Source organism: Equus quagga, chromosome 6, assembly GCF_021613505.1.
Source record: "Equus quagga isolate Etosha38 chromosome 6, UCLA_HA_Equagga_1.0, whole genome shotgun sequence".
Lineage (NCBI taxonomy): Eukaryota > Metazoa > Chordata > Mammalia > Perissodactyla > Equidae > Equus > Equus quagga.
Window position 1 is genome coordinate 135,790,622 of NC_060272.1, and position 19,957 is coordinate 135,810,578.

The 19,957-nt window shown below is 51.3% G+C and overlaps 1 protein-coding gene across 2 annotated transcripts in view; it reads left to right on the top strand.

Moving 5' to 3' along the window:
- The window catches only part of LOC124241019 (protein bicaudal D homolog 2), a 49,801-nt gene extending 37,987 nt beyond the window's left edge, over positions 1 to 11,814 (top strand). The window contains exons 3-8 of one of the 2 annotated variants that reach the window (XM_046664466.1): positions 2,345 to 2,497; positions 4,011 to 4,445; positions 5,065 to 6,072; positions 6,276 to 6,427; positions 7,777 to 7,987; positions 9,706 to 11,814. In XM_046664466.1, coding sequence (XP_046520422.1) covers positions 2,345 to 2,497; positions 4,011 to 4,445; positions 5,065 to 6,072; positions 6,276 to 6,427; positions 7,777 to 7,987; positions 9,706 to 9,711 — 1,965 coding nt within the window. In that variant the 3' untranslated portion in view covers positions 9,712 to 11,814. Of the gene's footprint in view, positions 1 to 2,344; positions 2,498 to 4,010; positions 4,446 to 5,064; positions 6,073 to 6,275; positions 6,428 to 7,776; positions 8,250 to 9,705 lie in introns of those variants that run through there. The other variant, XM_046664465.1, reaches the window with a different exon arrangement.
- Positions 11,815 to 19,957: the final 8,143 nt, after the last annotated feature.

Genomic DNA, 19,957 nt, shown 5'->3' on the forward strand with positions numbered 1-19,957 from the left:
GGAGGGTGAGTGATGGAGGGTGTGTGTGTGAGTGTGAGTGCGTGGGTGGAGAGAGAGAAAGAGATTTATGGTGAGGAATTGGCTCCACCACTGGAGGCTCTGGCAGGTCCAAAATCTGCAGGATGGGCCAGCTGGCTGGAGACCCAGGGAGGAGTCCTTGTTGCAAGGAGTCCGAAGGCTGTGAAGAGGTAGAATTTTCTCTTCCTGAGAATTCTAGTCCTTTTTTTTTTTTTTTGTAAAGATTTTATTTTCCCTTTTTCTCCTCAAAGCCCCCCTGTACATAGTTGTGTATTTTTAGTTGTGGGTCCTTCTAGTTGTGGCATGTGGGATGCCACGTCACCATGGCTCGATGAGTTGTGCCATGTCTGTGCCCAGGATCTGAACTGGCGAAACCCTGGGCCATTGAAGCAGAGCGCGTGAACTTAAAGGACTATAGGAGTCCTTTTTTAAAACCTTCGGCTGATTGGATGGGGCCCAGGCACATTGTGTAGAGTAATCTTTGCTCAGAGTCTGCTGAGTTAAGTGTTAACCTCGTCTAAAGAATACCTGCACGGTGACATCTAGCCTGGTGTTGACCAGATGTCTGGGCGCTGGGGCCCAGCCCCGCTGACACTGAGGTTAACCTTCGCAGTCGGGTGGACATAACTGGAGGAGCTGGCAGAGTTGGGGCTGTGTGCAGAACTTTGCTCGAGATTCCACCTGCCTCTCAAGTGAGTGTAGCGAGTGTGTTCCTCCTGCAGCCTCGTGCCGTCCTGGGTCCACTCTGCCTCTTTCTCAGGAGCCCTGTTCTCCTGTGGGCCTTGCTTTCCTCCGTTTGATAACTTGGCATCATCTCTCTCATGTCAGCTCTCAGGCACCTCCCAGGCCACTTCATGAGGGGCTGCGTGCTTCCCTGTGCTGGAGGTTTAGCAGGAAGTGTTTATCCGGTGTGCTGGCTGTACATGTCGACCCTCCCTCTCTGCTTTCCTTTTCCCACTTTACAAATCCAGTATTACTGTTCTTTGTGGACTTGCGTGGAATCCTGGACTCTCGTCTGCAAAGGGTGTGTGTGCAGGGATGCGATCACAAGAAACCCGGGCACCATGGAGAGGCCAGAGTGCTGGGAGTAGTCAGAGCGAGCTGTGGGGCCCACTGGTGACAGTATGTCTAGCCGAGGGTCCGGTTTGGGGGCGTGGGCCTGGGGGGACCAGCGCTTTGCAGCTGTGCGGGAGGGTGCTTGGAGCCGTGGGAACAGGGGACTTGGAGGGAGATGGAGAGCGTGTCTAGGGACAATTCTGCCTCCAAGGGACATTGGCTGTGTCTGGAGACAGTTTCAGTTGTCACAACAGGGGAGGGCTGCCTCGAGTGTGCAGGGGTCAGAGAGCCACTAAATGTCCTGCTACAGGATGGCCCTGGAATGTCGCAAGACGCAGGCTAAGGGACCCAGGTCCTGCGCGTGGCACGTGGCGGCAGCAGGTGGAGGATGCCTAGCAGTCTGGGTTGCGCAGTGACCGCCAGGTCTTTGCTTGCCTCACCGTGCGTGGATGCTTGGTCCTCGAGGCCTCTTGGAGGCAGGAACTATTTTTTAATGGCTTTATTGAGATAATTCACATCCTTAAGAGTATACAATTCAGTGGATTTTAGTATATTTACAGATTTATGCACTACCCCGAATCACTTTTAGAATATCTTGTCACTTAGCACTCCCTCTCCACCGCCCCCGGAACCACTGATCTGCTTTCTGTCTCTGTGATCTGCGTATTCTGGACTTTTCAGATCAGTGGAGTCACAGTATGTGACCTCTTGTGTCTGGCTTCTTTCACTCATGACAGTGTTTTCCAGGTTTGTGCGTGTACAGCGTGTCAGTACATCACTTCTTGGCATGGCTGCTAACACCCATAGACATGTCACGTGTTGTTACCCACTCAGCAGCTGGTGGACAGTGGGTGTTTCCACCTGTGGCTTTTGTGAGTGTGCATAAGTTTTGTGTGGACTTGTCCTCTGGTTTCTCAGGGGCATGCCGAGGGGGCATTGCCGCGTCATGTGGTCACGCTGCTGGCATTTCCATGCCGCACCACTGCACACCTGCCAGCAGTGTGTCAGGGAGGAGCTGCTTCTGACCCCATTTTACAGATGAAGAAACCGAGTTTCCAAGCAGGCTGAGACCCTGCGCTGTTCACCTTCACGCTGCACCACCTGGGGCCCTGACTCCCTCCAGGCGGCTGCAGTGGGCGCCACAGTGGGCCTGGGCCGAGTCCTGGCCATGTAGCCATCACGGTGGGCCTGGCCGTGCTGAGCTCCCTGTGCCCCAGGGGTGGTGGGGCCAGCTGGGGCAGGCTGCTCATACACACCTTCCTCCCGGCAGATCAACCAGAACGTGGAGATCCAGCGTGGCCGGCTGAGGGATGACATCAAGGAGTACAAGTTCCGTGAGGCCCGCCTGCTGCAGGACTACTCGGAGCTGGAGGAGGAGAACATCAGCCTGCAGAAGCAGGTGTCTGTGCTCAGGCAGAACCAGGCAAGTGTTGGGGTCAGGCGCTGGGTGGGTTGGCTCTGGGCCACAGGCCTCATCCCCATCACTTTGCTGTCTCTGTGGTGAGAAGGCGTTCCCCGTGCCTCCTTCACACTCCCAAGCCCAGGACCACAAAAGGAGGCCTTTGGCTATAGTTCTGGCTGACCACTGGCCTGGCCAAGACATCCTGGCCGGTAAAAATGGAAAAACATACAGGAGGTGATAAAGAGGTGAAACCAAAAAGCCCCAGGAGCTGGGTATCCAGCTCTGTCCCCTTTAGGTGGCGATGGGGGGGCCCGAGACAGCCCTGTGCCCTGTGGGGCCCTGGAGCTCTCAGCATGCATCCTTCCTGCTGTTTCAGATGTGCCAGCCCCCTTTGTCCCCGTGTGGCCCTGGGCCTCGGGGTGACCCTCTAGGTGAAGCCAGGTGGGCTATGAGGAGCAGTGTGGAGATGTCCAAGCTGTCGTCTCCCGCCCTTGAGTAACCCCAGGACAGAGGGACGGGAGGGTCACCTCCATCCGTGACGGGACACCCAGGTGGTCCTGGGCACTCCCACCACCTCAAGGCCTGCCCTTGCCACCTCCTTCCCCAAGAGCCACAGCTCTGCAGAATGTGGATGGGGGGACCTTCTTCCCAGGAGCCCCAGACCCTGGGGACCTGGATGCTGAAGTTCTGCACAGAGAAGCGTCGGCCCCCCTCTTTTGCTGACAACAAAACCCGTGTGTTTGTAGAACCAGCAGGGAATAGATCTCCTGGAATGCGGGCCCAGGAGCTCCACCTCTGGCTGCACCGCAGTCCCGCTGTGACACACACAGCGTCCTGAGGAGAGCGAGAAGGAGCCCTGGGTAGCACATGGTGGAGTCCGACCCCCTCCCTGGGCGGCAGCCCACAGTGATCCACTGGTCCTGCCTCTGAGTCTTGGCATCCTTATTTCTTGCACAAATGTTACAGAATAATGGAAATGTTTTAAAAAATTGCCTGGAGACCCTGAGCCCCCATCATACCTTCGTCTCTCTCTGCCCTCCCCTGCCCACCTGCACGTAGAGTTTCAGACTGTGCCTCACCCACTCCTGCCGGGCGTCTGCCGGCCTGGGTGCCGAGAGCTGCTACAGCATGTCCCACCTCGGTGGAGCTCAGGGCCCTCATTCTGAGATGTGGTCAGATGTAACAGTCATCGCGCACATCTAGATGCATGTTTTATATATTTTAAAGTATTTAATCAATTTAATGTTAATTAAGTAGTCTTGCAGAATTTAAAATCAGTGTGCACTTGGTAACGTTTCAAGTAACCAGACACGTTGCAGCATGGAGGTGTGTGTGTTCTGATTTCCACGGCATCGCTGGCCCTGAGTGAATCTCACACCACATGCACATGCGTCCCAGACATGGGCTGAGCATTTCTTGTGCGTCTGTACCTGATGCCCGGAGCCTCTGAGCATCCACGTCCTCCTGGCTGTGGAGTCAGCACGGTCGCTTCCTCCCAGGTGGGCACAGACGAGTGTCGACCTCTCTTCCTCAGGTGGAGTTCGAGGGCCTCAAGCATGAGATCAAACGACTGGAGGAGGAGACCGAGTACCTTAACAGCCAGCTGGAGGACGCCATCCGGCTCAAGGAGATCTCAGAGCGGCAGCTGGAGGAGGCGCTGGAGACGCTGAAGACGGAGCGGGAGCAGAAGAACAGCCTGCGCAAGGAGCTGTCGCACTACATGAGCATCAACGACTCCCTGTACACCAGCCACCTGCACGTCTCCCTGGACGGCCTCAAGCTCAGCGACGATGCTGAGGCGCTGGCCAACGGCTTCGAGCATGGTGCACTGGCCAAGCTGCCGCTGGACAACAAGACTTCCACACCCACCAAGGACGGCCTTGCCCCGCCGTCCTCCAGCCTTGTGTCTGACCTCCTCAGCGAGCTCAACATCTCCGAGATCCAGAAGCTGAAGCAGCAGCTGATGCAGGTGAGTGGCTGGTGGCACCGGGATCCCACCCCATCCAGGTCTCATCACGGCTCTGGGCTCAGGGCCCACGTGCACCGTCCCCAACTCCGCTCCTGTCCCCTCCTGGTGTTGGCCAGACCTGCTGGCCACCAGGACAGTGCCTGCCTGACACTGTCGATGGTATGCACCTTTTTGTACTTAGGTTTATTTCAAATTCCCCGTCATTACCATAGTGGAACTGCAACGCTGCAGGTGGAAGGTGCCCAGAGAAGCAGGTTCCTGATGATGAGATTGAGGTTTGGGCACCGTCCGAGGTTTTTGTGTCCCTCTGCAGTGCCCACATGCAGTCTCCTCCACCGTGTCCTGTGGACATAGCACATCCTGTCCCAGACCAAACAGAATCCCAGGGTCTGTACCACCGACCCTCAGTTCACTGTGTATCCTCGGAAGGGGCCCTCCCAGCCCCCCAAGCCTCTGGGCATGGGGAAGACCCATCATGGCCCCACACATGACTCCCCCGCCTGGACGTGTCACAGACAGGCCAGCAGAGTGACAACCGTGGCACAGCTGGGGTCACTACTGGGTCTGTCTGGGTGTGGGCCCTGCAGGCTGCTGACAGGCCCTTCCTATGTCTTTGCAGATGGAGCGGGAGAAGGTGGGCCTGCTGGCGACGCTGCAGGACACACAGAAGCAGCTGGAGCAGGCACGGGGGGCCCTGTCGGAGCAGCACGAGGAGGTGGGCCGCCTCACGGAGAGCCTGAGCGCTCTGCGTCGCCTGCAGGCCGGCAAGGAGCGGCGCACAGCCCTCGACAGTGAGAAGGAGCACGACAGCCGCGAGGACGGTGACTACTACGAGGTGGACATCGACGGACCCGAGATCCTGGCCTGTAAGTACCGTGCGGCTGTGGCAGAGGCCAGTGAGCTCCGGGAGCAACTGAAGGCCCTGCGTAGCACACACGAGGCCGGTGAGGCCCAGCATGCTGAGGAGAAGGCCCGGCACGAGGCTGAGAGCCAGGCGCTCAGTGAGAAGGTCTCCCTGCTGGAGAAGGCCAGCCGCCAGGACCGTGAGCTGTTGGCCCGGCTGCAGACGGAGCTGAAAAAGGTGAGCGACGTCGCAGGCGAGACGCAGGGCAGCCTGAGTGCGGCCCAGGACGAGCTGGTGGCCTTCAGCGAGGAGCTGGCCAGCCTCTACCACCACGTCTGCATGTGCAACAACGAGACGCCCACCCGTGTTGTGCTGGACTACTACCGCGAGGGACCAGCTGGTGCTGGCCGCTGCAGCCCCGAGGCCCGTGGCCACCGCTCACCCGTCCTGCCCAAGGGGCCACCGGCCACGGAAGGTGGGGCCGGGGACAGCAGCCCCTCGCCCAGCTCCTCGCTGCCTTCGCCCCTGAGCGACCCGCGCCGGGAGCCCATGAACATCTACAACCTGATTGCCATCATCCGTGACCAGATCAGGCACCTGCAGGCGGCCGTGGACCGCACCACGGAGCTGTCGCGACAGCGCCTGGCCTCGCAGGAGCTGGGCCCTGCCGCGGACAAGGACCGGGAGGCGCTCATGGAGGAGATCCTCAAGCTGAAGTCGCTGCTCAGCACCAAGCGGGAGCAGATCACCACGCTGCGCACTGTGCTCAAGGCCAACAAGCAGGTGCGCACGGCGTGTGGCCAGTGGGCAGCCAGGCGTGGGGCTCCTTGCACTCCCCAGCCCCCAGTCCTGCTGGGCCTCCTGCTGGAGGAGAGACGTGGGAGCCCCCTCGCCTCAGGGCTGCGGGGGCGGGGCATTGAGGCTGGGCCCCACTGCAGCAGGACCCCCACACTCCTCACCGCCCCCCGCACATCTCTGACCCCTAGACAGCTGAGGTGGCCCTGGCCAACCTGAAAAGCAAGTACGAGAATGAGAAGGCCATGGTGACTGAGACCATGATGAAGCTGCGCAACGAGCTCAAGGCTCTCAAGGAGGACGCTGCCACCTTCTCCTCACTGCGCGCCATGTTCGCCACCAGGTACCGCTGTGCCCTGTCTGCTGGCGGCTGGGCCTGCCCGCCAGGGCCCTTTCCTGCTGCAGGCAGCACCCCAAAGGGCCGACTCTGTCTCCCTTCACGTGGGGTGAGGGGCTGGAGGCGGGGGGAGTGGGCAGGGGGCCCAGCGACACGACTTGTATCGGGGCCAATAACTGACAAGTGAGGTGTGTGCCCCCAGAGCCCGGCGGAAAGTTTGCAGGCTCAGAGGGACGGGCCCAGGGTGCCCCCTCTGACCCTGTAGGTTGGGGGTGGGGGCAGCGGCCTTTTTTCCAGTCCTGAAGGTCCGTCAGATGCAGGCGTGGGCCAGGAAGCCTCAGGAAGTGCAGGCCTGGAGGCTGCTCTGGGGCCTGGTTCCCAGTGTTTCTGCCGCCCAGAGGGGCCTGGTGCCATCTGCTGGCCAGTGCCTGGCGGGCCTGGGGCAGCCGGCCCTGGACGGTCCAGGCCTATGCTCCTTGGGGGCGGGATGCCACGCTTGGGTTAAGTGGGGCTGGAACCTCGCACAGGGCCCGCTTCTTGCGCGGGGTGCCAGGTGCTCCCCTCTTTGCAGCGATGTGGGAAGAGAGGGGGCCAAGACAAGAAGGAAAGCTCCAGGCTTCTCTGGAAGCTTCCTGTCCTCTGGGCAGAGAGCCTGGGAAAGGTCTTGGTCAGTCCCTCGGCATGTGGTGTGTTGACCCTTGCTTCCTCAGCACGTCTCCTAAGAGCCCCAGCTTCTCAGACGGGCTGAGCCCACAGACCTGCTCGTCTCTGGGCGAGGGTTGAAACTCGCTGTCGGCCTTCAGCCCCTGGAGATGGGGGCGCACGTGGGGCCGTGAGTAGGGGTGCCAGACCGAGTGGGCCTTTCTCTCTCCCAGCCCCACGCCTGGACGGGGCACGCCTCACTGTGAAGCAGAGGCCGAAACAGGGCTGTTTACAGTGTGCACAGGTGCCGTCCCCAGGCTCTGGCTGCCATTGACACAGACGCACTAAGTACCTGTGTTGCGCACGTGCTGATCTGGGAACAGCCGAGTCCTGCCCTTGGGTTGACCCCGCACTCTGGGAGCCAGGGGATGTCACACCTCCAGCCGGCTGTGTCCGGGCCACCTGGAGGCCTTGAAGTGCAGCCATCACCTCTTTTAGTAAAAATTGGCTTCGGAGAGCCCCTCCCAGAGAGAGCTGACCACTGAGGGCACGGCCACTTTGCTTGCAGCCCAGTGAGCAGGGTGACCCCATCGAAGTCCCCTCTCCTTCTGCCCCCGTGTCCCCCGCCTGGCCCCTTGGTGTGGGGCCTTGGTCATACACCGCTGCCTGCTCTCCCCATTCTTCAGCCGTGCTCTGGCCTCTCATCCCTGCAGGTGTGATGAGTACATCACGCAGCTGGACGAGATGCAGCGGCAGCTGGCAGCTGCCGAGGACGAGAAGAAGACACTCAACTCACTGCTGCGCATGGCCATCCAGCAGAAGCTGGCACTGACCCAGCGGCTGGAGCTGCTCGAGCTGGACCATGAGCAGACCCGGCGGGGCCGCGCCAAGGGCGCCCCCAAGGCCAAGCCCAGCACCCCAAGCGTAAGTCACAGCTGCGCCTGCGCCAGCGACAGAGCCGAGGGTGCTGGGCTGACTGCTCAGGTGCTCTGCGGCGAGAAGTATAACATTTACTGCGACTAGGGCCGCGGGCCGCATGCTGCAGCTAACCTGCCACACGTCAGCGCCCGCTTCCCCTCGACTAACCCGGCCACAGCGGGGCCCTGCTAGGCTGCTCTTAACTGACTAACGCACAGAGCGCAGGACCTGGCCGAGGCTGCCTGCCGCTCCACCGGGACACTGCGAGCTTTGTGTCTGCTTCTCACCCCTTGGGACCACCTTTCCAGCAGCTCTTTTCTTGGGGGGGAGTCAGGGTGGGGTCGGAACTGCTGGTCCTTGCAAAAACATGGCTCCCCAGGGTTTGGATGTTGTCGGCTCCCACGGGGAGGGGCAGAACCTGAGTCGAAACGTGCATGTTCCCCGCATGTGTCTGATGCCATTGGGCTGCCCCAGCACCCAGAGAGAGCGTGCCGTTCTGGCCGGAGTCCCAGGCGCAGCCTCAGAAGATGCCGTATGCCTGGCACGTTTATGGAGAGAATTACTTTGTAGTTTGTGCAGCATCTCACTGCAAATCATATTCAGGACAGAAGTATAGAATTCCTGGCCCTTAACCCAGAGAAAGAGCAACCCTGTGCCCTGTGTCCTCCAGCCCAGGCACACACACGTACTGGGCACAGCACAGCACAGCACTGGCCACATCCTGGGACCAGAGCTTAGCTTCTCAGCTTCACTCTCTGGGATCTGCATGCTTCTCTGGTGGCCTGCGCGGTGACAAGTTGGCAGGCCCAAGGTCTGGGGTGTTCTTACTGAAGAAAACTTCTCAAGTACCTGGCCAGACTCTTGTCTTTGCAGGAAGCCCGTCCTTTTGTACTGAGGGTGTCCCCAGCTTTTGGGGTGGATTTCTCCATTCTCTGCCTGTTATCAGGCCCTCCTCCAGGTAGCTTCAGTCCCCCAAAAACGAGGCACTAGAAAGCACCAGCCTGAGCTTCCATCAGCTCAGACGCCGCCAGCTGTAGCTGAACCCAGTGCGGGGTGGGAAAGGGGCTCGCCTGGGCCCAGGGCCAGTTCCAGGATTCACGGTCAGAGGGATGTGGTTCTCCTCAGTGCAGTGCCAGGGTGCTGCGGGCAGAAAGGCAGCCTGGGCCGCCCTCATCCCCAGAGGCTGCGCCCCCTCCCCCCCAAGTTTGGCGCAGCCTCCAGAGGGGATTGTATTGTCCTTCACACAGCTCTGTGCTCACACTCCACTCCCTTCTTGGTTCCTGAGTGCGTCCCAGTCCCCAGCAGATTCCGGGTGCTGTGCAGACTGCCTCGGGTTTGGCCAACCGCAGAGTGGAGCGATGTTGCGCGGGCTGCCCCTGCCCCGGCTCCAGGCTGCTTGGCTGATGGAACGTCGGCTCTTGGGTTCCCCTCCACTTGAGAAGGGGTAGGGCTGCCCCGTCTGCAGGCAGGACCTGTGGGCCGTGGCTGCCTGCTAGCCCTGCGTGCTGCTTCTGCCTGCCTCACCAAGCCAGGCACGCAGCTTCTCTCTGGACTTGTGAGGGGTCTTCATGAAGCATTCAGGGCTGGTGACCCCCTTAACACATGCAGGTTCTTCTCTGCTGCCCACTAATGCACGCGCACCCACACCCTCACAGCTCGGTGAGAGCTCTAGGTGTCCGACAGGCGACTGGTTCTAACGCTGTCTTGTTTTCTCCCGTTTTCAGCTGTAGAGTAGCTGCCGGGAGGACTCGGCCGACAGCCTTGTCACACTGCAGTCCCCTCCCCTTCCCTCCCGTGGGCCCACGCAGAGGAAGGAAGGGCAGCCTAAAAGTCCACTTAGAAACATTTTTGGATATGCCACTGCAATTCTTTTCAAAATAGCATTCCCCAAGTTTTTAATGCAGAGGAAAAAGCTTTAATGTTGAGATGCCGCCAGCCGCTGCTTGGAAAGGCGTTTTACAAGCGCTGAAGAACCTGCTCGGACAGCGACCGCCAGGCTCGCTTAGGAACCTGCTAGAACACTCACACTGGGGTCTCCCTGTTATAGATACTCCTTTTTTATCCGATAAACCTGTGCACTTTTGATATTTTGATATTATATTTGCTTCCTTAATCCCTCACAGAGAGACGGTCTCAGATGCCGTGGTCTGTCTCGTGGTCCTGTAGCCTCCATCTTAGCTCCCGGTGTGTTGATCCCGCATCAGCACATGGCACAGACGTGTCCTCCTAGCATGTAGCTCTGGACTGTTTAGATGAAGGCTTCGACCTGGCAAGGAACTCGGCTAAACGTGTCCACGCTGTGGTTCAGTAGCCTTTTAGATGATACGGCATTGTGGTTCATGTTTGAAATTACGGATTTTAAATGCCATGTTCATTAAGAAATCCAGGGTATTCCGATTCTGGGGTTTTTCATATTGTATTATTATTATTCTTAGGAATAGTTCAATGTAACAAGAAGAAAACTTGACCTTTGCTCTGGTTAAACAGTAATAGGCACTTGAAAACAAAAAGATAAATTATTGAAATGAGTAGTATTACCTACAGATTCCAGAATTTTCTGGGTTTTAGGACCTTGTGAAGCATGACCGATTAACAGAATTTTATACAACTGTACCAGTGAAATTCCAAATTGGAATTGTTTTGTTACTCTGGTTGTTGTGCCAGATTGTGGTACACTTAGAAAATTCTACAGTCGTCGATTTTTAGGGTGTTCTATTTCAACGCCTTTTTGTTAGTAATTATTGCCAGCAGTGCCTTCATCAGTTACAGGAGGTGTCCCAGCGTAGTTTATTCTCTAAAACAGAGAGTGAAGAGCTAGTTGGGAATGTTGAAGGCCAGTGTGGACCAATAGGTGTGAATGGGCACACACCTTCACACCTGAACCTGGGCATCTTCATGAGGGAAAGGAAATAGCAATTGTGCAAAATTCTGTTAGTCAGTGATTCTTTACTGCGCAGTTCAGGGCTGAGCCAGCGAGAGTGAACACGACTGTGTGTGCTGTGGGAACCAGACGGACTTGATGAGACAAGCTAAGCAGGCTGTGTGGACGACACGCCACGTGTGTGAAGAGCAGGGCGGCGGGCGCCGCGCTGTCAGCCTCCGCTATGGGTGAGGGCTAGCCATAGTATTCTTTGCAAATATGAGGAAGAGACGTCACATATTCTTTTGCTTGGTGTGACTAATCACTGTTAATTTCAGGAAACAGAACTCGATAAGCTCCTTAGCAAACCAGGCCTGCGTCTTGTCCGGTTTGCTGAGTGAGGCTGTGTGAATGGTCAAATTGGTACCTGCAGAGGAAGAAGAAAACGGTGTTCCCTCTTCCAAAATAAAGGACAAATTATAATAATATAAGTAACAAGAGCAGAAGAATTCTGTTTCCTGGAATAAGCATTTCTTATTCCTAGTTGTAGGGACCCCTATTTTTATCTTCTATTACAGTGTTGATTTATAAGAAATAATGTTACATTTACAATAACTTCATCTGTATGGGGTATTTATTTGCAATGATGTCTGAGTACTGTATTTTTTTTCTGTGCATTACCTTAGTGTCAGAATGTTGTCTTTATTTTAAGATCATATGCATGTTCTCCTGCCAAGGAACCTTTACACAGACCCAAACAAGCAAACAAACAAACAAACAAACAAAAATGCCTTCAAATTTTGAGAAAATGAGGCAGAGCGTGGAAAAGAATAGGAATAAGAAACGAGTTGCAACCTGGAACGCAGACATGGCGTGCATGTCTTCAAAGCCGGTGCACATAGGAACAGTGGGCCTGGGTACGGGGTCGCGTTGGCAGGACCAGTAAATAAAAAGTAATAAAGAACAAAGCACACGGCTCGTTCTCTGTGGCTGCTCTGACACCTGCTCCAGATGACCGTGCGTCCAGCAACACGCTGTCGTTCTAGCGCCTAAAACACCACCACCACCAGCTGGTCAGTAACTCAGGTGGCGGGAGCCGGAAGCAACCTGGGGCCCAACTCTGGCACGGTGTGGGGTACCTCCTGCAACAGGCATTGGGTGTCCTGAGTGTGGCCTTGAGAGCATGTTGCCTTCACGCTGTCCTGCCTAGATGCAAAGAGATTTAGATAATGTGGGGTCTTTTCCTGTCCAAACTCTTGCTCTCTGAACTCAGGAGTGAATAGATGCAGCAACAAGAATTACCTGTTTGTCAACACAAAACCATGTGCATCTGCAGGAATGTGTGCAAGGCACGCTGAGTTCGGCCGGGTGAATACTTGTGGGTGTGAGCATAGGGGACACATAGTGGCTGAGGGAATAGGACGTCCTGGGGACGGTCTGCCACCTCCCTTTAGCCTCAGTCAGGCCTGAGTGACTTGGCCCAACCCTAAGGGCTTCTCTCGAGGAGGCTGTCTGAGTCCAGGGTCTTGGTGCTTTGCATCTGCCCAGGACTCCTCCCTACACCCTGGGTCTCCCCCGGCTTTGTGGCCACTGCGGGGCCCCTCCCTCCAACGATCTCCATCCCTTTTTAGTAGCAGTTGCCTGGATGTCTGTTCAGTTTGAAACTTTCTTTCACAAGAGATTTGTTTTTCTAACTCAGTAGCTAGAAGGAATCTTTCTTCCTTGCTGGCCCATGTCGCCCAAGCAGGCTCTTGGAAGAGGTTGAAAAGAGAACCCAAGCAGATCTGGATGAGACTCCAAGGAGGAAGGGCGTTGGCAGTGGGCCAGACAAGGCAGGCTCCTTTCCGGGTGGGGATTCCTCCCAGCCCTTGGCTTCCACCGTGTGTGTTGCACTTTGTGGCCCCACCCTAGCCCTGCTTGTTGGGGTGTTTCATTTGCACGAGCACAGATGTGAGGCCTCTCCCCCATCCCCCCCCCCCCCCCCCCCCAGTGAGAGTGAGCTCTGGGTCCTCACACTCGGAGCTCTTCATTTCAGGGGTAGAGGAGCAGCCTCCTGAATGGGTGGGGCCAGGAGCCTGTGGGAGGGGCCGTGGGTGCTGTAAGGTCTTCCACTCAGCCTTCCCTTCCAAGGAAGAGTGTTCCCGTTCCCACCACCTCCTCCGTCCCCCTGCAGTGTTCCTCACGGCGCCTCCAGCAGGTTCCCAGGGCTGGAAACCACAGCGGAAGCTTGGAGATGGCTCTTCAGTTGAATTGCCCATGTCAGTAGCTGACCTACCCTCCCTGAGCCTCAGTTTCCCCTCTCTAGGTTGAGGACAATAGTTCTTTGCTCAGAGGTTGTTGTATGTCTGTCATGTAGCAGGTTCTCAACTGATGACCGTTGCTAATACAGTTCTTGCTGCCGTTGTCCTCATCAGCAAGGTCTGTGATGCCAGGCCATGGAGTTGGGCCTTTGTCCTCTGGGGAGCGTGATTTTAAGTCAGCTTCTTACCAAAGCATAATTTGTATTCAGGAAAGTGCACAGATACTGATGTACTGTCCACATTTGCACACAGTAAACACAGCTGTGTAACCAGCAGCCACAAAGTTTCCTGGGCCCCCCGAGAGTGCTTTTTGGGGCACTCTGTCTGCCAGCCCTGGTGAGGCTCTGGGCTGCCTTCTGCCTAGGGAGCCTTTTGGAAGAGCAGATGTGCCTACATTCTGTCGTCACCTGGCATGGGATTTGACAGGGATGGCCTGCCACCAGGTGTGCCTCCATGTGTGCTCACCTCTCAGCTGTGCCCAAACAGTGGAGTTGAAAGGGCTTTTTGTGACCGTGTTGGCACGTTTCTCCTGGGCAAGCACACTGGCTCTTGTGAATTCACCTCATTCATCCATGAATTGCCTTTGTGAGCCCAGCTCCTGGCTTGAGCCCCCCTGCACACACACACAGAGCACCTCCTCCTAAGTAGGAAGAGGCATGGGCCCTCACCCACAGAAGAGCCCTCCTATGGGTGCTGTGAGCACAGCCCTCATGGGCCTCCCAGGAGGAGAGAACAGTAGAAGTTGATGACCACACACACATACCAGGGTCCCTTTCATTCACGTCACTCAAGTGAGGAATCAAGATTTGTTTTATTTACCCTGAAGTATTTGTGAAGTATAGCACACATACATAAGAGTGCAAACCAGTGTCCACTGGCTGGATTTTTGCCAGCTGAACACTGCAGCCACCATCCAGATGAGAAGCAGATGAGGGCAGCCTCCCAAGTCCCCCTGGTCTGGGCACCTGCTCCCCCTCCCAGGGGTGACTCCCCTGTCAGTGCAGGCCACTTGTGCTGTTTCTGTACTTTAGCTAAATGCAAGCATATAAGAGAGACTCAGAGCTTTGATGGATTTACTTACCAAACTGCCTTGGTTTCTCACACCATGACTGAACTATGCATTTACAGGTGACTCGCTTTAGATTCAAAGATATAAATCAACTGAATATAACAGAATGGAAAAAGACAGTCCATGCAAACAGTAGGCAAAAGAGAACAGGAGTGGCTGTATTCGTATCAGACAAAATAGACTTTAAGACAAAAATTGTTACAAGAGACAAGGACATTATATAATGATAAAAAAGTCAGTTTACCAAGAAGATGTAATAAGTGTAAACATATGCACCAAACAACAGAGCTCAAAACATACTATGCAGGGGCCACCCCGGGGCCGAGTGGTTGAGTTCATGTGCTCTGCTGAGCCGGCCCAGGGTTTCACTGGTTTGGCTTCTGGGCGCAGACCTGGCACCGCTCATCAGGCCATGTTGAGGTGGCGTCCCATATGCCACAACTAGAAGGGCCCACAACTAAAATATGCAACTATGTACTGGGGGGATTTGGGGAGAAAAAGCAGAAAAAAAACCCACGCTATGCAAAAACTATCCGAATTGAAAGGAGAAGTACACAGCTCAACAACAGTAGTTAGAGATCTCAATACCCTATTTTGTGTAACAGAACAAGACAGAATATAAAAAAGGAAATAGAATGTTTGAACAGGACTATAAACCAGCTACACCTAGTGAAGCTATAGATCACTCCAGCCAGCAGCAGTGCCCGTTCTTGTTGGGTACACACGGAACACTGTCCAGGATAGGTCTAACCACAGAACAAGTCTCAGTAAATTAAAGAAGATTGAAATTACTCAAATTATTCTGTCCAATGACAATGGAATAAAACTAGAAATAATAATGAAATGTGGGAAATTCACAAATATGCGTAAGTGAAACAACACACTTCTTAATAATCAATGGGTCAAGGAAGATATCGAGAGGAAAGAAAGATAGATCTCAATAACCTAACCTCCCACCTTGAGAAACTAGAAAAAGAAGAACAAACTAGGCTCAAAGTAAGCAGAGGAAAAGAAATAGTAAAGATTAGAGTGGAGTTCATGAAATAGAGAATAGGGGGAAAGTGGAGAAAATCAACAAAACCAAAAGTTTCTTTGAAAGGATAAAAAATGACAGACCTTTAGACCAAGAAAAAAGAAGACTCCACTAAAATCAGAAATGAAAATGGGGAAATTACTACTGATTTTACAGAAATATAAAGGATTACAAGAGAGTACTAAAAACAATTATACACCAAAAAATTGGATAACCTAAACCCAAACCAAGCAGAGAGAAGATCAACGAATTGACAAACCTTTAGCTAGACTGACAAAAACAGAGATGACTCAAATTACTGAAATCGATAATGAGAGTAGGGACGTTACTAATGACCTTACATAAATAAAAAGGATTACAAGACAACATTATACTGATGCCAACAAATTAGATAAACTTGATGAAATGGCAAGTCATTAGAATCAAACACCAAAACTCACTCCAAGGAAGTAATCTTAATAAACTATATCAAGAAATAGAATCAGTAATCAAAAATCTTCTAATAGGACTTCTAGTTTCTGGTCCAACATGTAAGGAGCTTAGAAGTCATCATTTTGTCCTAACAAATAAAAAGCTGAACAAACTGAAAAACTAACAACTCTTGGATCCTTCAGAGAAGCGAGGTCATAGGGCAAACCGCTGCCCCCAAAATTGCAGACACACAGATACAGAGCAGTTGTAACCAGTGCCAGGCAGGACGCCCAAACTGGGATTTCCCAGCTGTTGGAGGCTCAGTGTGGAACGTCTGAGAGAGAAACTCCAGGGGACCCAGTCTTGGGAGCCCCTCACCCTTGGGTGAGCTTTGCCTCCAGGGGCTCTACCAGGTTCTCACAGCGGAGATCAGAGAAAAATCCCTCAGGCGTCCCGCAGAGGGAGGGGAAAAAGTAGCCATTTTGAGATACCCTAGAACTTTCTGTTCTTCTTAACCAGGCCTGCCCTCAAGACTATTTTACCACAGTCTAGCCAACCTGCGTGAAGGGAAATACCCAGCTCCAGTTCCCCTTGGCCACTCTTTACCACCTAAGGGGGTGAAAAGAAGAAAAACCCAAGAAGCGCTTGTGAAGTTCATAGCCCAGGGGTACTAGTGCACTGCAGACTTATAGAACACCCCCCCCCCCCCCCCCCCCCCCCCCCCGGCTTACCTTTGTATTACTAAATGACTATTTACAGCAGTTCCCTTTCCCCAGTACATGATGTCTGGCTTTCAACAAAAAAGTAGGCATAGTAAAATGAAAAAAATCAACAAGCCAAAACATACTTTGAAGAGACGGAGCAAGCATCAGAACAAGACTTAGAGATGGCAAGAACGTGGGAAGTATCAGGCCAGGAATTTAAAATAACTTTGATTAATGTACTGAGGGCAGTAATGGAAAAAGTACAACATGTAAGAACAGATGGGTGGGGCTGGCCCCGTGGCCGAGTGGTTAAGTTTGCACGCTCCGCTGCAGGCAGCCTAGTGTTTTGTTGGTTCGAATCCTGGGCGCGGACGTGGCACTGCTCATCAAACCATGCTGAGGCGGCGTCCCACATGCCACAACTAGAAGGACCCACAACTGAAATATACAACTATGTACTGGGGGGCTTTGGGGAGAAAAAGGAAAAAAGTAAAATCTAAAAAAAAAAAAAAGAATAGATGGGTAATGTCAGAGAGAAATGGTCTAAGAAACAATTTTTAAATTCTGGAAATAAACAGTAACAGAAATAAAGCCTTTGATAGGCTCATTAGGATATTGGACATGGCTGAGGAAAGAATCTCTGAACTTGAGGATATGTCAATAGAAACTTCCAAAGCTGAAAAACAAAGAAAAAAGGCTGAAAAAAAATGGAAATCAATACCCATGAACTGTGGGACAACTACAAAAGGTATAACATACACATAAGAGGAATACCAGAAGGAGAAGAAAGAGGAAAAGGAAGCGAAGCAATATTTGAAGCCATGATGACTGAGAATTTCCCCCAAATTGTCAGACACCAAACCACAGATCCGAGAGGCTCAGAGAACACTAACCAGGATAAATGCCAAAATAAAACTATACTTAGGCATATGATATTCAAACTGCAGAAAATAAAATATAAAGAATCTTGAAAGAAGCCAGGGTGGCAGACAGGGGAAGCTTCCTTATAGCAAAGAAAAGACAAGAATCCCATTCAACTTCTCAGAAACTGCAGACAAGAAGAGAGTGCAGCAAAATATTTAAACTGGGAGAGACAAAAACGACCAACTTAGACTTCTGTATCCTATGAAATTATCCTTGAAAAGTAAAGAAAAAATAAAGACTTGCTCAGACAAACAAAAATTAAGGCAATTTGTTGCCAGTAGGCCTTCCCTGCAAGAAATGTTAAGGCTTTTCAGAGAAGGAAAATTATATATGTCAGAAACTCAGATCTATATAAAGAAAGGAAGAGCATTAAAAAGGAATAAATGAAGATAAAATAAAACCTTTTTATTGTCAATTGATCTGATACATAAGTTAGTTAAAAATAATAAGCAGTAACAGATGATTATAGTTTATGAATAAGTGAAGTGAATGACAGCAATGATACAAGGAACAGGAGGGAAGAATTAGGAATATTTTGTTTTTATAAGGTACTTGCACTAACCAAGTGACATAGTGTTATTTGAAAGTAGACTTGCATTTGTTGTAAATGTATTTTGCAAACTCTAGGGCAACCAAAAAAATAAATAAGTATAATTTATATGCTAAGAAAGGTAGAAGATGAAAATAGGAACAAAGAACAGAACAATAATCACTTTAAACTTCAGGGGTCTAAATACACCACTTAAAAGAGGCTGTCAGAGTGGATTAATAAACAAGACCCAACTATGCGTTGTCTTCAAGAAATCTATTTTAAATATAAAGATACATATAAATTAATAGTATAGGGATGGAGAAAGCTATACCATGCTAACACTGATCAAAAGAAAGTGGGTATAACTATATTATTTCAGACAGCAGACTTCAGAGGAAGGAAACTTATTGGAGATAATGAGGGGTATTACATAATGATAAAGGGGTCAATTTTCCAAGAAAACATAACAATCCTTAATGTGTATGCACCTAACAACAGTGCATCAAACTATACGAGGCAAAAGCTGATAGAATTGCAAGGAGAAATAGATGAGTCCACTATTGTAATTGGGGACTTGAATATCCCTCTATCAGAAAGGCACAGATCCAGCAGTCAGAAAATCAGTAAGGACATAACTGAATTCAACAGCACCATCAATCAAGTGGATATAATTGACAACTGTAGACTGCTTCATCCAGCAACCACAGAATACACGTTCTTCTCAAGCTCACAGAACATTTCCCAAGATAGACCACATTCTTGGCCCTAAAATACATGTTAACAAATTTAAAAGAAATGAAATCATACAATATATGTTCTCAGACCACAATGGAATTAAACTAGAAATCAATAACAGAAAGAAAGATAGAAAATCCCAACATACTTGTAAGCAACACACTTCTAAATAACACATGGCTGATAGAAGAAATCTCAACAGAAATTAAAAAGTAACTTGAAGTAAATGAAAATGAAAACACAATTTACCAAAATTCGTGGGATGCATTAAAGCAGTGCTTAGAAGGAAACTTATAAGACTGAGTACATATATTAGGAAAAAAGAAAGATCTTAAACCAGTAATCTAAGGTTTCACTTTAGGAAACTAGAAAAAGAAGAGCAAATTAAATCCAAAGTAAGCAGAACAAAAGAAATAATAAAAATTAGAGGAGAATCAATGAAATTGGAAACAAGAAATCAGTAAAACGAAGAACTGTTTCTTTAATAAGATTGATAAAGATGATAAGCTTCTAATCAGGCTAAGAAAAAAAGAGGTTACTAATATAAGAAATGAAAAAGGGGGCATCACTACAGATCCCATGGACATCAAAAGGATAATAGAGGAATACTATGAACAATTATATGCCCACAAATTCAGTAACCTGGATGAGCTAGACCAATTCCTTGAAAGACAAAATCTACCAAAACACACAAGAAGAAATAGACCATCTGAGTAGATCTATATCTATTAGAGAATTTAAATCAATAATTAATAATCTTCCAAAATAGAAATCAGTGGACCCAGGGGCTGGCCCCGTGGCCGAGTGGTTAAGTTTGCACGCTCCGCTGCAGGCAGCCCAGTGTTTTGTTGGTTCAAATCCTGGGCGCGGACAAGGCACTGCTCATCAAACCACGCTGAGGCAGCGTCCCACGTGCCACAACTAGAAGGACCCACAACGAAGAATATACAACTGTACCAGGGGGCTTTGGGGAGAAAAAGGAAAAAATAAAATCTTAAAAAAAAAAAAAAGAAATCAATGGACCCAGACGGGTTCATTGGTGAATTCTACCAAACATTTAAGTAAGAAATTACGCAATTCTGTACAGTTTCTTCCAGAAGATAGAAGCAGAGGGAATACCAACTTCAAGACTTAATATAAAGCGACAGTAATCAAGACAGTGGAGTATTGGCAAAAGAATAAACAGATCAATGGAATGACTGGGCATCTACATGCAAAAAATGAACCTAGACACAGATTTTACACCTTTCACAAAAATTAACTCAAAATGCATTATAGACCTATATGTAAAGCTCAAAATTATAAAACTCCTAGAAGATAACATAGGAGAAAATCTAGATGACCTTGGGTTTGGCAATGACTTTTTAGATATAACATCAAGGGCACAATGCATGAAAGAAATAGTTGA